Raw genomic sequence first — 26,107 nt, forward strand, 5'->3', positions numbered from 1 at the left:
GTGGGCACTGATTGGTACAGATTGGGCACTGACTGGGCACATGTGGATGGCCATGGGGTACATACCTGGCTGTCCAGATGTTGCCCCTTCCCTGGTGGTCCTAGTGGCGATCCCTGGTGGTCCAGTGTGGTGATCTGAGGGGGGCTGCACCCCCTGCCAGGAGAGCCACCGATTGGCTCTCCTCTGCTCGCGTCTGTCAGATGCGAGTGAGGAAGAGCCGATCAACGGCTCTTCCTATTGACATCGCGATCAGTCGTGATTGGACACGGCTGATCACATGGTAAAGAGCCTCTACCGGAGGCTCTTTACCAAGATCGGTGGAGCGGTGTGTCAGACTGACACACCACTCCACCGATCACCGCGATGCTCGGCGGCATGTTATCCTGCTGGACGTCATGACGCCCAGTCAGGATAGCTGAACCACCGCCCGGCCGTCATCTGCTATGGGCCGGGCGGGAAGTGGTTAAACACCTTTGAACATATTTAATAGATTTTTACAAACTCTGTTTTCAGACTTTGTTTCACTGTTTTTTTTTCAATTTGTCACTTTGTATTCATTTATATACATAGGTTATTCAAACATTCACTTCATGAGGTTTTGCACTCTGATTGTAAGCGCACTTTTTTTTTTAAAGTCATACCACTGCTTTATAAAATGAGGCCCAGAGGGCATGTGTTATTCTGTTTTCTGACCTAGAAATTCTTTATTTGCATAATGAGCCCCCAGAAAGCTCTACAGGGCAAAACAGGGCATTAGGTTCTAGCGTTAAGCATGCTCTTCTATATGCAGACATCACATTTTATCATGGAGACACAGAACGCCCCAGCCATCTCTACTGCTTCTTGTAAACTGTATTGTCAAAGCTTCTTAAACACCAGATTCATGAATGCAGTTCTTCCTTCTCTGAAGTATACTGTGCCCAGAAGCAGTTGGGAATATAATTAGTGTTTTGATGTAAAACAGTTACTCTGAAGCAGGAAGAGATAACACCACAAATGTACAGAATGGAAGTTTAATTGTTTCATACAGCTTTTATGCTACCAGCACACAAGCACCACCGACACCTTTAATCTTCTCCTCGGCACGTCGGCTGAAGAACTTGGCTTTTACAATGACTGGCTGCTTGGGGAGCTTGCCTTTGCCGAGCACCTTGAAAAAACCCTGCCAAAAGAGCGAGAGAGTAAAGAGTCACTTGGGTCCTACGAGCAAAAGATTTATCAAAACTCATTAAAATGTGTATACATAGTAGAGTAGGGCGATTTTCAAAAAAGAAAAAAAAAGAAGAAAAAAAAAAAAACTTGATTTGAATTGAGTTTTTTTGGACACCGCGCTGGTCCTGAGGAGCTGCGGGCAGGAGTTTTTAGGCGAAGCTGTGGCTTCGGCCTAGTCCGCGGTGTCCGGCCTCGCGGACTAGGCAGAAGCCGCGGCCTTGCCTAAAAACTCCTGCCCGCAGCTCCTCAGGACCAGCAGGGTGAAAAAAAAAAAAAATCGATTTGCTTAAATTTTGAACCGATTTGACCTCTCAACTCGTTTCAAGATTTAAATCGATTTTTTCCCCAGCCCCAATACATAGTTTTAGATTATTTTTCCCCAGGGATGTTGAGCAGATTATAAAGTAGGAACGACCGATCTTACAGCATACAAAAGTTCCATTGTGTCAGCAAGACTCGGAGTGGCTAAGGTGCATTTCAGCAGGCCTTCTGCATGACCCAATCACCACTCACCCCCAGTACAGCAATGCATATACCACAGGAAAGCCAGCTGCTGGAAAATGGAGCAGGCCCCTATCATTTACACAGACCTACGAAAGTCCCTGTCAATAGGGCAACTCTTTCAGACACGGCCTTTAGCAAGCACCAAAGGGACCAGTCCTCCTCCTCCCTGTACCAAGGAGGAGTCCTGGAGGGCAAGGAAACAAGGAATACACCACCAGCAGCTCCACAGCAGTGGGGTAGGTGAAGGGATGATGAGAATGATATCCAGTGAGCCAAAAGCTTCTCTTCCCAGGTTCCAGGAAATTAAACTTTGGATGGAAGAAGGTAGAGTCGGCAGCACCTCCATTTAAAGTAGTATTAAACCCCAAAAGCAAACATTGTATTGCAAGCTTATAAAGTTAAAGGAATACTGCGCTGTGAACCTGCAACCTAGCAGCCAGCACAGCTTGTAGACAAAAAGCAAAAACTGAATAAATAAGTGCAGCGCTAAGGTTGCAAAAAGCAAATTTGCATAAATAAATTATATAAATGTGACTTAAACATAAATATTTCAAATAAACAGAGGTTCATACATAGTGAGATGTGAATCAAACAAAGAAAAAGTGAAATTTCTGAAAAAAATGCAGGTATGGTGACTATACCATAAATCAGGTGAGATAGAAATCAGGGTGTTAATAATGAACAGAAACACATCAAATAAACAAGGATTAACACATAATGAATGTAATTCTAAACTCAGAAAAAATTAGAGTAATTTCTTAAAAATGTGCTAGTATAATAACTGCACAATAAACAAAGTTAAAAAAACGAAAATGGTGAATTATAAAGTCCAAAGAAATCCAATTAGATGTGCAGTCCAGTTAGACATATGGGGGATTCCAATCACCGGTATTAACTGTGAAGGAAAAAACAGAAGTACCACCACCATAAACAGGGGGAAGCTTACCAGATCTTATTGACTTGGTGGGGCTTACACCACCCAAGTCTGCAGAGCTTATTAGGTTTATTGTCAGATGTCAGTAGACTCCCCGCCCACCTCTACACTCCTTGTCAACATGCATTTTTCTCCTGTGTATTTCTTACACTGATCTCTAACATCCAGTGAAAAGACAGGAAAGTAACCACATGACTTCAACATGCCAAATCATGCTGAGGTGTGGAACAGCCAATCCTTGCAGAGCTGCTGAAGAAAGGAGTGGGGGGTGGGAATTAAAAAATAATGCATGTCTTAGGCTAGTGCAAGAGATATGTAAATCACCTGTCACTCACAGCAAGGGGGAGGATTTGACAAAGTTTTTCTGTTTGTCAAGATTTATCTCACTGAACAATAAAAGAGGATTGCTCAGAGATGGATTAACTCTTTGTGGCAAGACTGGGCTCAAACGATAGGAAATCTTATACTCTACATTATGACATCAAAATTTCGGGTTTACATCCACTTTAAGTCTGATTTATATCATTTATGCAAATTTGCTTTCTGCAACCTTAGCGCTGCACTTATTCATTGTATTGCAAGCTTACCAATTCTCAAATGTGGTGGTTGCATAAGTTTTTTTAGGCCTTCTTTCCACCTAGTGATCTGGCTAGTAAGTCTGTTTTTCTCATAGAACAAGCTGTCCTGCAGGTGTAGCAGAGGGCTGGGACAAAACCATTTACCAGGGGTGCTTACAAAGATCAAATTTATCTACTTAAAATCTTTATCCCAAAAAGGAGAAAAAAAAAACAAACTGTTGCTGTAACTACTTATATGGAGTTTGTCTTCAATTTGTTTAGTAAACCTAAACCTGCTTGTGTAGCCAACACTTCCCTCCCCCCCAGGATGGACAATGCTGCTTCTCCATCCAGGGTGGGGGTGCTCTAATACAGCAGGTTTGTTACTGGCCAGATCATTAGGTGAAGAGAGGGGGAAAGCCTAAAAAGACAAAAAAAAAAAAAAGGAATGCAGCCACCACATCTAGTGATTGGTAAGCTGCTATACATTACATTTTTAGTTTTGGGTTTAATACCACTTTAACATTTGACCTGGTGATTTCTTGTCTCAAATGCGGTCCATGGAGGCAACTGAACAAAAAGGGGAGATTGCCACCCTGCCTCACCATCTCTGATAAAGAACGCTTTGCATTTATTGAGAAAAGTGCAAAGTGTTCCCTGAATGGTGCCAACACTGAGCGAGTGACCATCTGTGTTTGTTCACGAAGCAGTAGGGCAGCCATTTGGAACTAGAATGGGAAGTCATCACTGTAGTAGTGGTGGCTGCTACAGTGATTTCCAGCCTCCACAGGGATCAGCGCTTTACAATGTAGAGGGAGACAGTACAATTACAATACAGAAATAACAGGAGGGCCCTGGAGCTTACAATCTAAAAGGAGGGGGAGATGGTACAAAATGTAATCGCTGCGGGGGATGATCTGATGGAGGTAAGTCGGGTACAGTTCTTAGGTGGAGGTGGGGTAGGCTTCCCTTAATAAGTGGGCTTTCAGGGATCCCCTAAAGGCAGACCGGGTAGGCACTAAATATCTATCTCTACCTATCTCTCCATCTCTCTATATAGATATATATCTATCCATATATATCTATCCATATATATCTATCCATACATATCTATCCATATATATCTATCCATATATATATCTATCTAGATATCTATCTAGATATCTATATCTATACACACACGCGTTTGTCCAAGCTGGACTAATGTAACAACGCAAAAATAGTCCTATCTGGAATACACCTTTAACTTACAAGACCAGAGTGTACATCAGTTTAGTAGAGTAAGGCCACCCAATGATTGTGGGTTGCCATGCATTGTTCTCCTTGCAAATCTGTCCTGTACATAAAATTGCTATCAATAACTTTACACACATCTTAAGTGCAGTAGAAGCTACTGAATATAAGGCCCCGTTCACATCTGGCGCTTTGGGTTCGCAGGCAGAATCGCTGTGATTTCAAGTCGCCAAGTTTTGCCATGCCTATCGCAAGCCAAATAGCATTGAAGAAAGTTTGTTGCCCAAAATAACCTTCTGCTCCTTTTTGGATGACAAGTTTTGCGTGATGCGGTTTGCACGTGACAAAACCTCACTGTTTTAAGTGCCATTAAAAATGAGTGACACACGCGTGCTGTGTTTTGCCAGCATTGCAATTTGAAATTGCAGGCAGAATCACAGCGATTCCAAATCGATAGACCGGGTATTCAGGATTGTGTAGTTGTTAACTTTGCCATTAAAATGAGGGGTTTGATTAAGTACTATATACATAAGACATTTGCCCCAACACTGGAGCACAAATAGTAGAGCTGTAGTCATCCCCAATCTCCCCCCTCCCCATGTAGACAAGATTACCACTTACGGCGTGCACTGCGTCAATGACTGGTGCTGGTCCATCGGGGTTTTTGGCGTGGTTCAGTCTGGTCTGTTCACTGACCAAAGTCCACAGTTTGTCCAAGTTAATTGTGGGACAAAAATGCTGATTCTTCTTCAGATGGTAATGCCTCATGCCGACCTTACCGAAGTAACCAGGGTGGCTGGAAAACAAGTTACACACATTATACAGCTTCTGAAAATACACCCAAAAAGCTGGAAAATGCATTTGTCTGATATTGTCAATTTAATAGCAGAATTTTAGGTAACCCTTGTCTTGGGGGAAAAAAAAACGACATGCAAACAAGTATGCGCCATTACCCTCTGTGTAGTTCACTAGACTGCACCAGTGCAGTTGACAGCATATCATAGGTTGGGGCACAGCAGAGAGGATGGGAGAAACAGAGCTCTGCTTTAGCTACCCAATAGGAATGCCCACAAGTCAGGCTTGGGCAGAGGAGGAGTTTACAGGCAGTAACGGAAGAGGGGGGGGGGGGAATAGATCTAATTGCTAGTGGGGAATGGGTTGTGAATTTGCAGGAGGATTGGGGGCATGTTTAACAGATCTTGAAGTGAACCTTCTAGGAATTTTTAGAACTCAGTCTTTCCCCACTACCTCTTACAGAAGATTCTCCACCCCCCCCCACCTTGTGGAAACTTGTCTACTAAACTTCCTGGTGATGTAACCCTTCTCCATCACAGGACTCCTGGGATACACACCATGCATCCCAGAAGGGTGCAGGGCCATATGTCTGTGTAGGACAGCAGTAAGTTCTCTGGATCAGAGAACGGTCCTGCATGCTGTTATTCTGTTAAGGGCTGCAGTGCAGTATGGTGCCTATTTGTATATATGAACTGAAACCATTGACGGTACATTTTACAAAGAATGCTTATATGTCGAATCACTGACATTAAAGTATATGTAAAATAACCCATTCATTTTAAAAGAGAAATGAAAGGCAAAATATCTGTATACATGAAAACAAATGTACTTATCCCCTTTTTTGAAATACCCTCTATTCTCAGCTGCATAAGTAGCTCAGAGAGTTGGGGGAGGAGAAACGGGACACTGGTCTCTACAATGAATGGCTGTGCAGAGGGGGCGTGTCAGCACAAGTCTGATCACTGGAAGAGAGCAGGCCGATTTTAAAGCAGAGTTCCACACAAAAAGACAGGTATTTGCACCCACTTCCGGGCATAGACTCCCACGGGAGTCTACGCCTCTTCCCGTCCCCCCCGCGCTGTGTGCTGGGACACACACGGGTCCCAGAGACAGCAGGGACCATTCGGATTGCGCAGAGCGACTCGCGCATGCGTAGTTGTGGCTTCACTTCCCGATTCCCGTACCGAAGATGGTGGCGGCAGCACCCGAGAGCCATGGGAGAGATCAGCTTCGGGTGCCGACATTGCAGGCGCCCTGGAGAGGTAAGTGTCCTTATTTTAAAAGTCAGCAGCTGCAGTATTTGTAGCTGCTGACTTAAAAAAAAAAAAAAAAGAACACATTTCGACGGACCTCCACTTTAAGCACAGCCAGAAATCTGACCACACTGTGCTCATGCCTAGAAAAACAAAAAGGGACTGGCAGGAACACCGGGGATTTCACACAAAGGAAGCAATACAAAGAACAGGATAATTTTCCATACAAGTACATGGTACAGCTGGTACATATTAGGATTATTATAAGTTGGGTTGATATTCTTTAAAGTTGTAATAAACTTCACAAGTGTAAATGGACATCATGAAGGAATAAAATGTGACCACTCACTATTTATCAAAGTTGATTCTGTGATGATGCAAACCACCGGCATTACCACGACCACCAGGATGCTTTCTGTGTTTGCCTAGAAGGAAAGAAGTCAGTATAGGTTTAGTACCAACAAAATTACTAACCCAACCTGGCTGTGTAATGTGATATAAAAACTTCCAAGGACAATTCAAATATGTTGTAATTTTCTGCTTATACAAAAACGGTAAGAGTTGTTACTGCTGCATCTGCACATTGGACACCACAGCAGTTACAAGTAGAACTCATTTTTCACACACCATTCCTCCCCATACAGAACACTGCAGAAGAACAGAGCGGTGGGCGGATGTTGCTGAACCGGTGACTGGTTGAGGTACATGAAAAACCAACCAGTGAATAAAGATCAGCAATTACTCTTCGAAAACTCTAGCACACCAAAGCCACTAGGAGTGCAGAGGTGTGACTCTAGTCTCGACACACACTGGGCACCAGAAGCAGACAAGAAAAGACCCGATAAGTTGTTTGTCAGATCCAAATGTTTCCAAAATTCCAACAGTATTAGAAAGTTGATTAGTTATTAGCCTCATGTATGAAAGGTGATTGTCTTCTCACCCCTAAATCCAGTCCCCTGCACACAAACACACAAGGTTTAACCACCTGCCTATTGGGCACTTTCACCCCCTTCCTGCCCAGGCCAATTTTCAGCACTGTTGCACTTTTGACAATTACATGGTCATGCAACACTGAACTCATTTGAAATTGTTATTTTCTTCACACAAATAGAGCTTTCTCTTGGTGTTAATCGCCACTGGGTTATTTTTTTGCTGAACGAAAAAGACCCAAAAAAAAGTTTCTATTACAAACTTCTGCAAATATGCAATTTTTCTTCTGCACTGACATCCTGCCCTAATGGTCACCGATAGGCTGCACTAATAATCAGCACACGAGAGGGCGGGGATTTGGGAGGATGTCAATAGACACCCTCCCAGAAACGGACGACTGCACTTTAGCCATTATTTGGCTATAGCGCAGTCGGCAAGTGGTTAATAAAAACGGGTCGACCGATACAAATTTTTCGGCTGCCTTTCGGGCTAATAGCCGATATCAGGTGCCGAGTCTAGATTTTAACTTATTTTTACACTGTTCTTTTCATTTTTTTTGTTATCACTTTTATTGCTGTCACAAGGAATGTAAACATTCCTTGTGACAGCAATAGGCAGTGACAGGTACTCTTTATGAAGGAATCTAGGGTCTATAAGACCCCAAACTCCTCCTCTGCACTTAAAAGTATTCAAAACGCCAAGATCGGGGTTTTGAATACTTTCTATTTTTTTTTAAACTGGCGCCTTTAGGATGCAAGTAATCCGGAAGTGATGTCATGACGTAGCTATCAGGTTACTAGATCTGAGACCTAATCAAAGCCGATTCTGACTTTGTTTGGGTCTCCAGCCAGTGGACGTGCAGGCTGGTCACTGGGGTGTCTCGGTGGGAGCGTCCTCCCCCGCTGCTTGTAATAATGGTTAAGGGGGTGCTGCACAGGCCACATCGGTTATCAGTACAAGAAAGCTGACAGTCCACTCTAAAATGGTACCTGCAGCTATCACCCCAGTACAATCACTTGAAGCAATAACGGTACGTTTCCAAACGATACATTGAAACATGTGAATATAGGCCGCTCCGATAATCGGTCGACCCCTATTAATAACCTCTTTACAATAAACATCCTGCTTATTTGCACCGCTGCACCCGATTGGACATAAGACCATCACAAAAAGGGCCTGAGTGAATCACGAACCAACAAAAAAAAAGGTACCTGAACTTCTAAATAGGATCCCAAGTGATCCATGTCTTATTCTAGCTAAGATGGAAGGCAGCAAATTAAAGGGTACTGGTCACAATTGTTACCTGGCAATAGCCAAAGCTCCCACGACCCATCACTGAGTAGCAGTTCTATACCTGAAGCACCATGCACAAGAGGAAGGTCTGCCATAATTAGCAGTTGAGCCCTGGCAGTCTTCTACTGGATAGAACCTTGGCTTCAGCAGACTGCTACCAAACTGACATATTAACTTTAATCCAGAAATCTCTGGATTGTCAATTCAGTATTTTAGGTGCCACCACCAACAAAATAAAATGCTTGTAAATTGATGCACCAGCTGTATGCGTTTTAAGAACTTTTGCAGCACAAATCCTGGGATATGTCATATCTTGGTTCCGGATCATAAAATAGACCTCAGAAACCAAGAAAATAGTTGTCCTATTACAAGCCATCTTTTTCCAGCCTTCACTAGTAGGATAACTAGATTATTATTATTATTGGTAAACCTCAGTTTTCTCCAGTCATACATTACACTCAAGTTGAAACAATTGATCCATACTATCCATAAGTGATATGTCAGTTTTAGGCAAGCTGATGGGCCAAGCTACCCCCTGGCTTCCAGCATCTCTAAAGGACCTACAGCTGCCTTTAGATGCATTTATCTCTTCTACAGAATGTTTTATCAAAGAATCAGCAGGTAGAGCAGGATCACCTTTGACTTATGCAGGCCTACAGACATGGAAGTCCCTATAGAATTCTGTCAGCCTCCCCAAGGTATAAAACCATTCAGCGATTTAACATTCCAGCATTTCCCAGAAATAGCCCTTTAGGTGGATTGGCTCTTCTATTTGAAATTATACTTACCAACACGACCATGGCCATGACTGACGTGTCCACGGAGCTTCCTAGTCTTTCTTAGCTTAGTAGGCTGTTAAAACACAAAAACACAATCAGCACAACTTTGATCCTTGGCATCTTGGATAAACCTATCAGTAAATTCTCTTGTGTCAGATGTTGCTGTACTGGTGACTGGTTGAGCTACATGGAGAACCAACCAGCGAATAAAGTTCAGCAATCACTTTCCGAGAACTCTAGCACACCAAAGCCACTAGAAGTGCAGAGGTGTGACTCTAGTCTCAGGCAATTCCAATAAAATGCACCAATCAGACCAAACCTCATATCCGCAACATTTGTGGAGATCCAGACAACATACAGCCAATATCACATTATAGGACATGTGTATGGAGAAGGAAAACATCACTACACCCCAAACTTTTCTTTTTCCATAAAGGAGGAGCAGTGTGAACTTGCTAGATCGATTGTGTCCCCACTAGAAAGATCATTACTATAGACCGTTCACACTTCAATTCTGGAAAGTTAGTTGCAGACATTAACTTTTGTTGCCACTGATGTACTATATGCTTACGTCAAAACAGACTACTGGCTTTGCTTTCTACATTTTTTATTATTCATTTTTTTTATTCCCCACCAGTGGCTGTAAAGCCGGCTGATCATTTCTAAATGCTGTGAAAGGGGCATAATCAGCCTGTCACCTGCACTAGGCTATCGCATGATGTAATAAAGGAAGACTGCATCACAAAGTAGGTATCGCTGCACATGCCAGTGTGAGCAGCAATGCCAGGGCCACCAATCACTGGACTCTAAACTGATGACCAGTAAGGACTTTTAAAGCACCACCTAATAAGGTTAGGTACCGCAGTTTGTCACCATTTCACAGGTTAAGGCTGGGTTCACGCTTTTCCCCGGGTTTCTCCGCATCCAATGCGCATAACAGGAGAGTGCCAAGGCAGCCGCGGTCCGGATTGAAGAAGGCTACTGTGCGTCTTTGGCTCTGAATCAGGTGTAACTTCAGGCTGAATTTCAGGCACGATACGCACCTGAAATCGGTGTACAGGAACGCACCAGACCCCCATGAGACGCAGCAAGCGTGAACCCAGCCTAAGTGCCTTAAACTCACAGGAATTTACATGCATTGATGCTTTTTTTCCCCCCATAGCAGAGACCAAAATACTTTGAGCTGTGACGCATTTTCCCCCCCAACATGTTGCTGTTAATTGGGCCTACTGGAAACAATGGATTCCTGCTGGTCACTGCACTGGGCATACATTGAATAACAGCCTGTAAAATGATGTAAATGGGTGCTGAACTGTGATGAGACCTTTAATGTCACTACCACATTAAAGGTCACGTTCACCTTTAGGCGCATGTTACGCTCATATTTAGGGGTAACATGCTCCTATCACCCCACCTACCGCACTCCCTGCTCTGTGACATCAGGCGAGTAAACTTCTCCCCGCTGTCACAATTTGAAGAGAGTGCATCTATGCAGGGTTCCACCCACAGCTCTGTGTCATTCAGTTTCCTGTGAATGAATAGAAAACAAGTACTGTAAGCCATTGCAGCTGACAACTTGTACTAAATAACTGTGAGAGTGCTGATGAGCGCTGTCGCAGTTCGTGGATTCTTCCTGCCATTTAGTAACTGCCTGCCCATATCGGCGGTACACCCATGATCTGCTGATCGCAGGTGCAATACCTTATAGGATGCAATGTATAAAAAAAGTGAATGCACTTTTTTTACCTGTAAAAAGATGTGCATTTATTTTTACATAAAGTGAACTAAGCCTTTAAGTGTTCACCTGTGCAGATTAGTGGAGTCTTCACTAGGGATGAGCTCCGGCGTGTTCGCATGGCGCACGTGCCGAGCCCGCCAGGAAGTCGGCACGGGGCAGCGCTAATCACAAGCAGTGAGACATTTCCCGATGTGCGGCTGCAGAGATCGGGAAATGTCTCCCTGCCTGTGATTAGCGCTGCGCCGACTTCCTGGCGGGCTCGGCACGTGCGCCATGCGAACACGCCGGAGCTCATCCTTAGTCTTCACTCAGTCTGGGTGTTTCATGAAGCTGTGTTCACCTGCAGTTAGAGAAGGGCCATAGAAAACAGACAGCTTCTGTGCCCAGATAGAGGCGGCTATTTCCTAATCTTACTTACTGCATTAAGTGCTTTAACCACTTCCCTGTCCTTAGGCGGTTTATAAATGGCCTACAGTTCAAGACGTTATACCGGGATCAGGACTACAGTAACAGTCATGATCCCAGTATTGTTTTTTGCAGCCAGCGATTCTTTTCTAGCAAAAGTAAGCCGGGGGGGGGGGGCTATACAGCCGCTGGATTATCTTTACAGGCGGCAGATCAGGAAGCCCAATAAGAATGCGACCGGCAGCATCTAGTCAACGGCAACAATGATTTTGTCACTTCAGGTTTCAGTCCATTACTGGCTTGTAAAAGCATCAAATCAAACTTGGAGGCCAGCGGAGAGATATGAAGGTCTAATATCACTTTAGGGTCCCGTGTCACTTTCCTCAGCCAGTACAGCAGGGAAAGAAACAAATGGACTGTTGATCTGCATTACACACGGAGGCGAGTGAGACATCGGGGATCTGTTAGACCCCTGATAATACATAAAAGTTCTGTACCAATGATCAGATTATCGTACGATCGCATTGAAAGTAGTATTTTTTCCTCCAATTTTCTGATCGTGTGTACTCGGCTTTGGGCTCCATTCACACTTGTGTGACTTGTCATGTGACTTTGGATATGACAAGTCACAGCCATTTTCAATTGAACCCGTTCAGATCAGTGCGACTTAAAGTCACAGCCATTTTGAAAAGATGCCTGCACTACTTTGGTGCGACTTTTGATGCAACTCAGGTCTATTGACTGTAAAAGTTGGATAAAAAGTTGCACTGGAAATCCTGTGATTTTGTGGAGTCGTGTGACTGGAGCCCAAAAGAAACCGGACACCAAAAAAAAAAAAAAAAAAAAAAAAAAAAAGAATCATGGGGACAAAAAGTCCCCTATGTGATGAAACAAAAACATTTAGCAAAAAATTAAGTGTACAAAAAGTTTGTGTTATACGCAACCTCCCCCCCATTTGAACCTAATAGGGTCTCAAATAAAACCTAAGGAAAATTTAGGGCAGTGAAATCGGTTGCCGTTACACGGGGCACATGCAATTTTAAGGTTTGACATGTTGGGTATTTATTTACTCTGCACAACTACAGTTGGAACTACCACTAGAGGTGCACCGAATGGAAATTTTGGTGCCGAAACCAAATATGCAGGATGCACTTGGCCAAAAAAACAACAGTTTAAGGAACATATATATTTGTTATCTAATAGTATTATATTTAACTTTTTAATATCGTGAATTTAAAAATTAATTTGGCAGCCATCTGAACCTTTTGCCCAGAAAAAAAAATAAAAAAATGCATCCCTTTAAATTCCATGCATCCATTCACACTAGTCCGTTGTGCTTCTGTTGTGTGGTTTAAAAATCCTGCTTGTTGCATTTTTTTGGTCAGGAAAGAAAAAAAAATGCACCTCCCTGTTCAAATGCAATAAGTCACATGATATATGAAAAACTCCATAAGCATATTAAAATCAAGGCAAAATTGTGTGCGTTTTCTGCACCTTTTCCCCTTAGCGTCAAAAACATCATTTTCAGCTGCTGAAATTTCAGATCATCCTTAACTACCATTAATTTATTCTCCGGGGTCTGCTTGGGGTTTTTTTTTTTTTTTAATGTAAACTTTAATTTTGGGCCTATTTTTTTAAAGCCGCGTGCAAAAACAGCTCCGGTGTTCTATAGAGAAATGCATCTGATGGGCCTCTGCATGCGCTGTGACAAACAAAACTCCGGCTGATACGTTGATCAGCTGGCATGATATTAACAGCGCATGCGCACATTGTCCGAGGCAGTTTTCAACGCTATGCACCAGAGGGAGAACGTACTGGTCAGATTCTGCCTCGCTGTTGCCGGTGTCTTCCCGAGAAAGTTCCCCCGGCGGATAAGGACCCCCCTGTACTGCGTATGCGCAGTACGAACGACTACGGAGCCGCCAAAAATAGACGAAGATGAACAGCTGATCGCCAGCTCTACACAGCGCCTGCGCACTACATTCTACCCTATGTCCACGTTAAAGCCCCACCATCCAAGTGGACATAGAGTTAGAATAATAATATGCTGAGCGCAGCGAGGCTGTGCCCGAAGCGTGGCGAGCGTAGCGAGGGGCCTGTTACAAAGTCTTTTTTATTAAAATAGTGTTGGCACGCAGGCGCCGTGTACAGCTGACTCAGGTGTTCAGCTTCGGCTCTTTTCGGCGGCTCCCTTGTTGTTCCTACTGCGCAAGCGCTGCGCCTGCACACTACAGGGGGGTCATTATCCGCCGAGGGGAACTTTCTCGGCAGAACACCGGGCAGGTTTTGCCTATACGGATGGCGTTTTCAGTATGATAAACCGCGCTGTGTTGACGTCCCGCCATCTGATCAACATATCAGCTGTAGTGACGTTGATTACTGCATATACCTATCGGGGGTATTTTTCGATAGAACACCAGCAGTGAAAGGGTTTTGCCTGGGGGAGATTCCTCTTTATTTTCTGTCCTAAAAACACAACAGGAAGTGATCAGGAATCTGAATTAGAGATGGAAATCCCTCCATGGCTGTCCATATTGGGAGATTCTCCCCCCCCCCCCCTCCATTCCGAATCCCTCATCACAATGGTCTCCAGGACAAGGCAATGAATCTCCCCAATAGAGAAACAGCAATAAAAGCCTGACAGGGGCCCTGATCCATCCAGACGTGTAATCCCTATGGCAGATCTCTCTTTGATCCATGCCGCACACATAGGCCGTGTCTGAGTTCTCAGAGATTCTATTCCTCCATCGTGCAGCTTCTCCGGGGCCCCCAATCACACAGAAGGTGCCGCCACACAGAACTAGGCGCCCCTAGTAACCAATCAGCTGCCAGACCGGTTGCTAGGGGTAACCGCTCAGCTCCTCACACACGGGCCCGGGCAGGGACGTGTGTATGGACGCTGTATAAGCACATGGCTGCCTGGCCCGGCCTCTCAATTCTCCCCTCACCCAGTCCTGTCCCTCTATGAACCCCTCCTGTACACCCCGAACTCTCTCCCGTCCCCCCTGCGCTCTTCTCCCCGGTCCCTCACACCACGCTCCGCTCCCAGCTACCTACCATGGCGGCGGCTGCGAGAGAAAGAGAGAGATCCCGGAAGCTCTCGCGAGAACTTAGAGCTAGGTCTCGGGCGTACTTCCGGCCCGATGACGCGAGGGACGAGATCTCGCCCGGGCTGGGAAGATCTCGCGATAAGGAGCGGGCCGCGGACACTAGGGCGAGCGCGGTGAGGCTGGCGGCTCCGAGCGGCGGACATTTTGTGGAGGACACGTGATCTGGTAGAGTGGGTCGTTCAGTCCGTAGTGACTTAGGGGCCACCCTGAGCCTGTGTATGGAGACGTGCCTCACAGGTCACAAAGTAGGCCTGGGGGAGGGGGGCTGGATGGGGCAACTCCACACAACATCCATTTGTCAGTTCTGATGAGGACCCTTGTCTGATTTGTATTGCTGCCCTGTGTCCCCCCTGGGGAGATTCACCCTCTCTGTGTGTCCTGGTGGTGCCAGAGATGGGAAGGCCACCGTTCTACATGCATTATACATTCTGCTCACTGGGTAGGGATTTCCTCTCACTTCCTGTTGTGTCCCCAGGACAGGAAATGAAGGAAAATCTCCCAAGTGGGTCACCGGCTGCTGAAATAATAATCTTTACTATTCCCTAATCTACCCAAAACTGAGCAATGTTTGCCAGATAGGAAGTGAGCAATGTTTGCCTTCCTCCCATCCCCCAGAGGATGCAGGCTGACCTCCTCCAGTCCTATCATAGGATGCCTTTACACTAGAGGATGGGGAGGGGGCAATAAAACCCTGCAGTAGAGATGTTTTTTTTACCACCCCCAAGCTCTCCCCCTTTAGCTGGGAAGGTGGTAGCTGGGTGTGAACACATCCATGAAGAAGCCTGATGAAGGGTCCTCCATGGCTACAAAACAGATTTCCTTGGTGTGCTGGTGACGTTTCTTGCCTTGAAGTCCTCCTGGTTAGGGATGAGCTCCGGCGTGTTCGCATGGCGCACGTGCCGAGCCCGCCAGGAAGTCGGCACGGCGCAGCGCTAATCACAAGCAGTGAGACATTTCCCGATCTCTGCAGCCGCACATCGGGAAATGTCTCACTGCTTGTGATTAGCGCTGCCCCGTGCCGACTTCCTGGCGGGCTCGGCACGTGCGCCATGCGAACACGCCGGAGCTCATCCCTACTCCTGGTCTCCAGCCAGTGTTCGCTACACCCACTCACTCTTCAGCTATATTCAGGAGTGTGTGCATTGGGGATATTTGTCTTGGACAACACGCACAGTTGGGGCATGGCAGCCCAGCATTTCAGGGGTTAAAACAGGTGGTGAGGAAGTGCATCAAAGCCTCTCTGAAGAGCGAAGCACACACTGATCACTCTTCAGAGAGCAAAGCAGGCGTATAATGAGCCCTTAAAGTGGTTGTAAACCCTTACACACCTTTTTTTCCCTACAGGTGAGCCTATAATAAAGCTTACCTGTAGGTACTGGAAATATCTTCTAAACCTGCATGGTTCAGGAGATATTTACCATATACGCTTGCGGCGGCGTCATCAGCGCATGCGCACTGAAGAAAGGGCATGATCGTGGCGTTTTCTAAAGGGTCTGTGCCGTGACTGCCGGCTCCCGCTCACATGTGGCTCAGGCCAGTCACAGAGCTGGAGTCCCGGCCCCGGAAGAAAGAGGGGTGAAGATGGATGTGGGCTTCGCTTGCAGGTGACTGCAACATAATGGGCTAGTATGCGATGTAGGCCATTATGCTTTTACTTTGCAGGGGAAAGAAGAGGAAGTAAAACCCATCAGGGTTTACTTCCTCTTTAAAGTGGAGGTCCACCACAAAAAAAAAAAAAAATCGCACCAAAAAATCCCTAAAAAAATTGGAAGAAAAAAAAAAAAAAATTTTTTTTAAACACACCTGAAATGGCTGTTGCTAGGCAGTCTTCCTAAATCTGCCTCTTCCTACGCCGCGGTGAAGTTCTGTCTTCTCCTCCCCGCGTTGTCTTCTGGGGAATGGGGCGCGGTGTGTTATGGGAACTGTGTGTGTCCCACAACACATCGCGTCCCATTCACAAAGCGCTACGCGACTCGCGCATGCGCAGTAGGAAATGGGCAGTGAAGCCGTAAGGCTCCACTGCCTGTTTCCCTTAGCTAGGATGGTGGTGCCGGGACCCGAGGGACGGGTGGGCCTCGGGCGGCCGACATCACAGGCACCCAGGACAGGTAAGTCTACTTATTTAAAGTCAGCAGCTACAGTGTTTGTAGCTGCTGACTTTGAAATTTTTTTTTTTCGCGGCCGGAACCCCGCTTTAAAGTGATTGTAAAGTCTTATTTTTTTCTTTAAAAATAACAAACATGTTATGCTTACCTGCTCTGTGCAATGGTTTTTGCACAGAGCAGCCCTGATCCTCCTCTTCTCGGGTCCCTCTTCGGCTCTCGTGGCCCCTCCCTCCTGCTGAGTGCCCCCACAGCAAGCAGCTTGCTATGGGGGCACCCCAGCCGCATCTCTGTGTGTCCATTCAGATGCGGAGCCACGGCTCAGCCCCACCCCCTCTCTCACCTCATTGGCTAACTGACTTTGATTGACAGCAGGGGGGCCAATGACGCTTTGCTGCTGTGTCTCGGCCAATCAGGAGGACTCCTGGATGGCCGAGGCACTCGTGTAGATCGCTGGATAGAGAGGGGCTCAGGTAAGTATGAGGGTGGTTGCTGCACACAGAAGGTTTTCCTACTTTAAAGAGGAAGCTGCACCTTAAAAAAAAAATATTAAAAGCCAGCAGCTACAAATACTGCAGCTGCTGTCTTTTAATAAATGGACACTTACCTGTCCCAGGGTCCAGCGATGTCGGCAGCCGAAGTTGATCAATCGCTCGTCTCTCGGCTGCCCACGCCGCCATCCTCGGTCAGAGAATCGGGAAGTGAAGCGTTGCGGCTTCACTGCCCGGTTCCCTACTGCGCACGTGCGAGTCGCGCTGGGCCTCTGCACTGGTCCCCGTTGTGTTCTGGGAACTGTGAGTTTTCCAGAACGGGGGTGGGGGGGGGGGATCTGCAGATATTCTGAGGCTATCTAAGCCCAGAAGTGGGTGCAGATACCTGTATTGGACAGGTATCTGCACCCCCCTCCCACCTGAAAGGTGCCAATTGTGACACCGGAGGGGGGGGGGGGGATCCGATGAGCGGAAGTTCCACTTTAGGGTGGAACTCCGCTTTAATGGATAGAATGTATTAAGATTAAAAAAAACCTTCTGCCTTTACAACAATTTTAAAGGGATAATTCACCTTTACCAAAAAAGCTGCCTATACAAATAAGAGGCGTCTGTAGATAAAAATAAACTGTGCAGCTCTGACTAAAGTTGAATAATGCCCGTTCTATAGGTGTAGGCCATTTAGGTATATAATGAAGCCCATAAATTAGAGCAGAAGTAGGATGATACTACCCAATACGATCAGAAGATTGTTTAGAGCTACCCGGGTGCAGAAAGGCAGTCGCACAGCTGCAGTAGCAATCATGAGAAAAGATGGTCCGCAACTCCTTGCTTGCTATTTAAAATCTTCAAAATGTATTGATTCTCCATAAAAGACACAGACAGCAGATGATTACATCTGCTGTCTGTATCTTTTATGGAGAATCCATTAGACGTGCACTGACAAAAAATTTGTTAGTTTTCGTTTCATTCGTTTTTGTTTTTTTTTTTGCTTTTTTTGGAAATTCGGACATTTCGAATTTCCAAATTTTCAAATTTTCTGAACTCTAAAATTTTGAAATTTGAAAATTTGAAAAAAAGAAAGAAAATCAGTAAAATAATAAAATTATAACTATTAAATTATAGGTACTGGAATTTCCTTTCAAATTTGGCTGTTAGTGAACGTAACAAATACGAATTTATCCGAAGTTAAGAATTATCTGAAATAACAAATGCCGCAGCTAAACAAATGGAATGGAACAAATTAATAATAAATAATAATAAAAAGGTTTTATTATTTATATTATTGTTATTTGTTATTATTAGATCGTTACGTTCCATTCGTTTAGATATGGCATTCGTTATTTCACATAATTTGTAACTTTGGATAAATTCGTATTTGTTACGTTCACTAACAGACAAATTTGAAAGGAAATTCCAATACCTATAATTTAATAGTTATTATTAGTTGGTTATTTTTTCGGATTTTCATTCTTTTGAATTTTCAGATTTTCATTCTTATTTTTGGATTTTCAAATTTTCGGAATTTCCAAATTTACAAATTTCCAAATTTTTGAATTTTCTAATTTCTGAAATTTTCCAATTTTCGAAAATTCATAATTTCTGAAATTTCGAATTTTCGGAAATTTGGAAATTCAAAATGTCGGAATTAACGAATTTGACAAAATTTGTTAGAAAATTAATTCAGAACTAAACGAATTGCACATGTTTGGAATCCATACATTCTAAAGATTTTAAATAGCAAGCAAGGAGTTCTCATATCATAAGAGCCTGACTGGAAAACTCCTAGGACGTTGCTAACAGACCCCTAGCTGTTACTGTTTACCTCCACCATCACAGGACTGGAGGGAGTAGGGTGTTCACCTTTTCTGAACAGGTGAACTTACACTTGAAGAAGCACCTACAGGTCACCCCCCTCCCCCAGCCTGTGACTGGACAGGAGGAAAGGCAAAAGACTAATAAACTTGTCTCTCTGCTCTCTCCTCCTATCGGCATGTTCCTTGACCGGAGCAGTCGGTGTAGCGGTCCAGGGATTTTAAATTCTTGCTCTTCTTCCCCTTCTTTCTGTAGGACTGCCAGGGTGGAATCTGATTGGTTAGCGCTGGCACAGAGAATAGCCGTGATCCGACCCAGAAGCCCTGCATAAAGAAGAGGGAGAAGAACGGGGAGTTCAAATCTCTGGACCACTACATCAGTTTCATGGGCACTGATAACTCATCATTTGTTGAGGTAAGTACAGTGTTCTCTTTTCCTGATAGAAACCTCGCTGCCATAAGATCTAGGCTGGGTTCCACCCATATAAGCACAGGATAGATCTTATATAATAACAAAAGGTTTGACCTTTAGACCCCTTTCACACTGAGGGCGTTTTGCAGGCGCTATAGCGTTAAAAATAGCGCCTGCAAACCGCCCCAAAACAGCTGCTCCATTCACTCCAGTGTGAAAGCCTGAGGGCTTTCACACTGGAGCGGTGTGCTGGCAGGACATCAGAAAAAGTCCTGCCAGGAGCTTCTGTGGAGCGGTGAAGGAGCGGTGAACTCACCGCTGCTCTCCATTGAAATCAATGGGGCAGCGCTGCGATACCGCTGGCAAAACGACGCTCTGACGGCATCTTGCGGGCAGATTTAACCCCTTTGCGGCCGCTAGCGGGGGGCTAAAACAGCCCCGCTATCAGCCGAATAGCGCCGCTAAAACGACGGTAAAGCGGTACTAAAAATAGGCGCTTTACCGCTGACGCCCGGGGCGGCTCTGTGTGAAAGGGTTCTTACTCCCTGGGAGCATTGAGCTACTGTAATAAACCACAGAATGTACCAATCAGGACCCCTGCTGGGAAAAGTGACGGGTGCTCTTTATTGGACACCCATCCCATACCCTGATGCTCAGCCTTTGCCACACTCTCCAGTATGAGGCTTACACTGGGAATTGAGTCACCGCCCACACAGGCTAACGGAGTGGTGTGCAAGGAAGGCATCAATGGGTGGGGGTGCCTTATCAAGAGAGCCTGTCACTTTACTCTGAATGGACAACGTTTAGAATGTCTTTAAAATGTATCTAAAACCCAAAAAATGTAATATACCGCAGCTTTCCAGTTCTTTGAGTGTTGGCTGTGTTTCTTTCTCAGGCTGGGTTCACACTATTGCAAATTGGATGTGGATTTCCACGCATCCAATTAGTATAGCAGGAGATTGTGATCAACTCTCTATGGAGCCGGTTCACACATCTCCGGAGCGGCTCCGGTGCAAATTACATAGGAGTCCTGTATGTCTTTTGGTCCATTTCAGGTCCAAATTCAGCCCAAATTTCGGCCTGAAATCGGACTTCAAAGGGTGCATGGAGATGCACCGGACTCCTGCTGTGAGCCACTGCGTTCTCAAGTGTGAACCCAGTCTCAGGCTTTTTTTCCATTTTATTTTAACCTGGTGATCCAGCCAGTAACACGCTTCCTGTCCTACGGTGACAATGCTCACTCTACTATATCTGTGAGGGTGCAGTGTTGTTGCTGTGAGCTGCTCCCCTGATGTGGACTACAAACACCTCCCCCTCTTCTCATCTCTATTGCATAGGGGGGCAGGGGGATTTGTAGTTTATAAAGGATCGTCAGGAAAGCTGATAACATTGTTTGAGATTTCAATTCAGTAAACAGGAAGTGAAAAGGACACTGGGTTTCTGGCAGGATCAACCGATATTTTCTGTACTTGCATAAAATATTATTGGCCTAAAAAAATGAATGCAGCCACCATATCTACCACATTTTTTTCCTTGGGTTTAGATACAAATTTAATTATCATGTGACATATACTAGTTAAGCCCCATACACACTATTAGATTTTCTGCTGATTTTTGTCTTCAGATTTACCAAAACCATGTAGTGCAAGGGCCTGCCTGATTGCACACAAATTGAAACTCCTAAGGTTTGACCTCATATTATATGGTTTTGGTAAATCTGAAGGAAAAAATCAGCAGAAAATCTGATAGTGTGTATGAGGCTTTTGACTTCTGAATGGGCAATATGTTCAGTTGGGAACAAATACATTTATTTATATTCTGTACATAATGTCTTTTATTTTCCTTCTAGTGGACCTGAACAATTCACAGAGGCGCAAAATGACCGTCTGCGCCATGTTCGGGTGCAAGAACCGCATGCACAAAGGCTGCGGGAAGCATTTCTTCAGGTAATCCGCTCATCCTATTTCTTCCAGTGAATGCTTTTGCAGTCAATAATTGTATAGATCCTTTAGGCTCCAATCACATCTTGGCGTTCCGAATCGCGGGACGCCCGCGCGATCCTTGTCACTTCTAATGGCACCCCAATTGCAGCAAGATTTTGCCGCGTTTGTCGCCCGACAAATCGTGCAAACAGAATGGCGGTACGCCTGTCGCCCAAAAGAAGTACAAGAACTTCTATTGGGCAACAGGTGTCACGCGACGGGGATCGCACGGGCGTTCCGAGATTTGCTGCTATTTTAAATCGTGCCCATTCCGCCTGCGATTTGGAGCGACAAGGTGTGAACGGAGCCTGAACCACTTGGTGCCTTTTTAAAACATTGGGAATCAGCAGTGCTCTGGGCACCCTGGGGGTGCAGGTTGGAACCGTCGGTTATCATGGACAGCCTGTCTTCAGCACTAAGCTCAGGAGCTTAAACTATCAACTCGTGGGCATATAGGAGCATATATAGCAAACTTATCAAAACTGGAGCAGACAAATCTGGAAAAGCTGCGCATGGCAACAATTAGCTTCTGTCATCAGCTTGTCTAGTTAAGCTTTGAAAATGAAAGATGGAAGCTGATTGGTTGCCATGCACAACCTCTTTATATTCTGGCTGCTCCAGTTTTGGTAAATTCCCCTCAATGTTTTGTTTACACTGGAAGGGATTTAATGTCACCAATGATGTTTTGGCACTTCCTGTCAGTATGAAGGTTCGGGCAGAGCTGTTGCAACTCTGTCCAGCCTGTGCCCACAGCAATAGATCACTATTAGACATTATCTGTTGCTGCACAGCAGCATGGGGGGCCTAGATCAGGTCTCCACTGACTAGATCCAGACCCCCCCCCATGAAGGGAAATACTGTAGCTGCTGGCGTTTATTATACAGTCACTCACCAGCTCAGGGATCTAGCACTGTCATCACTCAAGCTAGTTCTTCACTGGTATTTTTGGGTCCCCAGTACCGCCATCTTGGATGTGGAAGGCCAGCTGTGACTTCCTGGCATTTCACAGCTGGCTTCCCACCTCGGATGTATACAACGTGATGCGCATTCAGATTGGTCCCGCAGCTTCCTGGGACCTGTGAAATGTCCCAGGAGGTTGCGGGCGGAATTGGTTGGGGTGGGGGATGCTGTCAGAAATAGGTACCCGCTCCTAGAAAAAAAAAAATCAACAATAATGGGGCGGGAGTGATAAGTGGAACTTCCTTTTCCAGAGGAAGATCTGTTTTTCAATTATGTAAATACTATGTTGGGAAAACTTACAGGAAAATGCATTTACTTTCTGTTTTTTTTTTACAATTTATTCCCAAGAAAATAAAAATTCATGTATCCAATTGTTCTACCAATTTAAAGCCATATCTGTCCACATAAAAAGATAAATGTATAAATATGTAGACTACAAACCCTTCAAGGTATAAAAACTGTAAAAGAACTGAGACATAGCTGAAACAAAAACAAAAAATGCTCCAGGTGATTTAGGGAGAAAAAGGCCCAGGGACGCAATGGGTTAAAACTGAACTCCTGTCTGCCTAAAAAAATGGACTAAAAAGAAATAATACAAATGTAAATATTGGACTTGTGTTTTAAAATGACAGCCCCTTTTATTACTTTCATCATGGGTTTCCTTAAAAATGTTCTCATCAATCTGCAGGTTCCCCATGAAGGATCCAGAGCGCCTCCTCAGGTGGATCGAAGCCGTGCAGCGAGATGACTGGAAACCATCCGTTCACAGCAAAGTCTGTAGTGACCACTTCACAGAGAAGGATTACATGATCCGCCCCGGGGCGGCCTGCCCATACCTGCGGACGGACGCAGTGCCTACGCCCCTGTTTACCCAACGCAAGAAAAAGTTCAAGAAGAGGAAATGCACAAAAAATTCTGCAAGTGGTGCCTCAGAATCAAATGAAACGGAAGGTGAGATGCAGATGGAGGAGGCTCAGAGTGAGAACCAGATGAAGGAGCACCCAGTGGTGGAAAATGTAATGCAGGATGCAGCAACACCAAGCAAGGACAACCAGGAACCGCCAAAACAAGATCAGACTCCAGCGGCAGAACCTCAGAGCAAAGAGAAGGTATCCGAAACACTGGACAAAGAGCCGGGAGCAACTGAAATGGACAAAGCGCAGGGGAAAGGGCCAGAGGCTCAAACACATAGAGGGGAACAGACAGCAGAAACCCAAAGCCAAGAGCAAATAGAAACCTGGGGACCTACAATGGCAGAAAAAACAGAGAAGCGTGTGCTGGAAACGAGGGGTGAGCAACTGCCAAGACATGACAGAATGACAGAAATTGACGTCAACAGCACTACGCAAAATGAGAGGCAAGTGGCTCTAATATTAGCCGAACTGGAGGACACACACTGCGAGATGCGTGCCGCGGAGGCCAGGGCCGCAAGAGAGGCCGCCGCAATGAACAATAACCAATGCCCTGGTGATAACATGGCGACAAGCGAGGCCCCTAGCAGTGACAACCAGTCCTCAAGTGACAATATGGCAGATCATATCCCATTTGACCACGCGTATACGTCACTAACTGTGAGTGACAAGGAAAACGACATTCCGGCACCCGCCCCAGCCCCAGTCTTCGCCTCTGCTCTTGCCCCTGCCCACACCCCCATCCCCAATCCTGTCGTGAACCCAAAAATTGTTAAACTACGGAAGAAAATCAAGACCTTACAGAAGCAGGTGCTGCGACAGGGTGTGAAGATAAAGGGCCTAAAACAGACGCTGGGGGAATTACGACGGAACAACCTGTCAGAGAAGGACCCAGAGAGGGTGATATCAGAGCACTGCAGTGGACTGGCACTGGCCCTGTTTACCACCCAGCTGAAAAACCACAGGAAATACAGTGCTATGCAGTACTGCAACCTCCTGAAGGACTTTGCCTTAAGCCTGTACCAAGTTTCCCCAAAGGCGTACAAGTTCTGCAGGCTGTTTCTGTCCCTGCCACACCCAGTGTCACTGAGGCACTGGAAGACTTCACTTGATGCCAACCAGGGGGCGCTGCAAGAGCTGATAATGCAGGCAGAGGCGGAACAGGGCGAGGACCCGCAGGGTGAGTTGTTGTCACAGGAAGATATCTTGGCTGGAGCATTGAAGGCCGTGGCATTGGAATCTGAGGCTTCACGAGAAGAGGAGCTGCTGCATGAAGCCCTGCCAGAGCCACAAACGCAGTAGTGGACTTTTATACTTGTGAACTCTGTCTCCGTTCATTTAAGAGCTTTAATGAGAAAAACAATTCCACTTAGAGCCATGTCAGACTAGCGACCCTGTCTCTGGTGGCTAATTACCAGCAAAGGGATCTCTAGAAAGCACGTGCTTATACGGTTCACCTGAGCCTGACCCATAAAGAATTCTTTAAGTGGGACCATCTATAAAAAAAACAGAAGGCCCACTTCCCTACCAGCCCCCCCCCCCCCCCCCCCCCCCCCACTGTCCAAAGATTAGCAATAGATTTAAACCTTAAAAATAAAGAAAATATAAAAAAGATTTAACCTGAATTTCTTCTGGGAGGCTGGGTGACGTTACTGTGCCTTACAGCTGCCTCCTGCGATAGCTGGGCATTCGATATGCGAAAATACATCCCAGCTCATTGCAGGAGTGCATTCTTGTGGTATCTCCAATGGCTTTGGAGGCAGCAGTGAGGAGCGGTGATGACGCCCAAACTTCCCTAGGAAGCCGGGACTGACGGGAGTAGATTTTTATCTTATTTCTTAGGAATTATTTTATTGTTAAAGTTTTATTTACAGTTTGTTTGGGTGGCTGGGAGCTGGCAGTAGTGCTTACCTTACATTTTTCATGGAAAGGTCACTTTCAGCTCTCAGCACATTAAAGGGATTCTCTAGTCTTTTTAACATTATACACTTGCGGTTGGGAGGCGGTAAAACCCCATGAGTGAGCCACGCTTTTACCACCCTTCAACCGCTCTCCCTTTAGCTGGAAGGGGAGCGGCTCGGAATGTGCACATGCCATGTCAGCAATGCTTTTCAGCTGCGGCAGGAACTATACCAACCTCCTGTTGCTCTTGGCAATACCGTCCGCCAAATGTGACCCATTAAAATGCATGGGGCTGCACTGCAACCACCCTGCTACCATACACAATGCACCTGGTCGCGGTGTGGTAGTCCCACATTTAGGTGGTTAAAACAGCCAGTGAGGAGAAGATACAACACCTCCTCACCACCTGTCAAATGCTTTTTAAAGAGAAATCCAAATGCAGTTCACTTTGGAGAGAAAAGCAAGTGTAAACAAGACCTTTATGAAAATGTTTGCATTTAACTTCCATAGGAGAGTTAAAGCGGAACCTCACCCAATAGTTCTGCTTGTTTGCATCCCCCCCCCCTCCACTGCCACATTTGGCACTTTTCGGAGGGGAGGGGAATTGGCTACCTGATTTTGACAGTTCGGGTCCCCCTCCTTCCCCCTGCAGCCTTCTGCCTGCACCACTTACAAAGCGCAGTGCGGCTCGCATATGCACAGTAGGAAAGAGGCTGTGAAGCCAGAAGGCTTCACTGCCGGTTTCCCTTACCTAAGATGGACAGGTAACTGATCTTACATTAAAAGTCATCAG

The 26,107-nt window shown here is 45.5% G+C and overlaps 2 protein-coding genes and 2 non-coding genes across 6 annotated transcripts; 1 reads left to right on the forward strand and 3 right to left on the reverse strand.

The window, feature by feature from the left end:
- Positions 1-997: 997 nt before the first annotated feature.
- Positions 998-14,795, reverse strand: RPL27A (ribosomal protein L27a). Its single transcript, XM_073603217.1, has 5 exons — positions 14,691-14,795; positions 9,500-9,563; positions 6,838-6,913; positions 5,062-5,236; positions 998-1,162 (listed from the first exon to the last, which is right to left on the reverse strand). Exons 1-5 carry the CDS (start codon positions 14,691-14,693, stop codon positions 1,034-1,036), a joined length of 447 nt encoding a protein of 148 aa, XP_073459318.1. The 5' UTR covers positions 14,694-14,795; the 3' UTR covers positions 998-1,033.
- Positions 7,161-7,292, reverse strand: LOC141111566 (small nucleolar RNA SNORA3/SNORA45 family). Its single transcript, XR_012236453.1, has one exon. It is a non-coding gene; the product is annotated as a small nucleolar RNA SNORA3/SNORA45 family (small nucleolar RNA).
- LOC141111567 (small nucleolar RNA SNORA3/SNORA45 family) lies at positions 9,645-9,776 on the reverse strand. The gene has a single exon (XR_012236454.1). It is a non-coding gene; the product is annotated as a small nucleolar RNA SNORA3/SNORA45 family (small nucleolar RNA).
- On the forward strand, positions 14,760-24,961 carry LOC141111170 (uncharacterized). Of its 3 annotated transcripts, none has more exons than XM_073603213.1 (4): positions 14,760-14,908; positions 19,404-19,562; positions 21,409-21,505; positions 23,190-24,961. In XM_073603213.1, the coding sequence occupies exons 3-4, from the start codon at positions 21,438-21,440 to the stop codon at positions 24,712-24,714; spliced, it is 1,593 nt and encodes a 530-aa protein (XP_073459314.1). In that variant the 5' UTR covers positions 14,760-14,908; positions 19,404-19,562; positions 21,409-21,437; the 3' UTR covers positions 24,715-24,961. The 3 variants fall into 3 exon arrangements, with proteins under 3 accessions (XP_073459314.1, XP_073459316.1, XP_073459315.1); XM_073603214.1 differs by having other exon boundaries at positions 14,810-14,980; XM_073603215.1 differs by lacking the exon at positions 19,404-19,562 and having other exon boundaries at positions 14,770-14,908.
- The last annotated feature ends 1,146 nt before the right edge of the window (positions 24,962-26,107 follow it).

This window comes from Aquarana catesbeiana, linkage group LG10 (assembly GCF_042186555.1).
Source record: "Aquarana catesbeiana isolate 2022-GZ linkage group LG10, ASM4218655v1, whole genome shotgun sequence".
Classification (NCBI taxonomy): domain Eukaryota; kingdom Metazoa; phylum Chordata; class Amphibia; order Anura; family Ranidae; genus Aquarana; species Aquarana catesbeiana.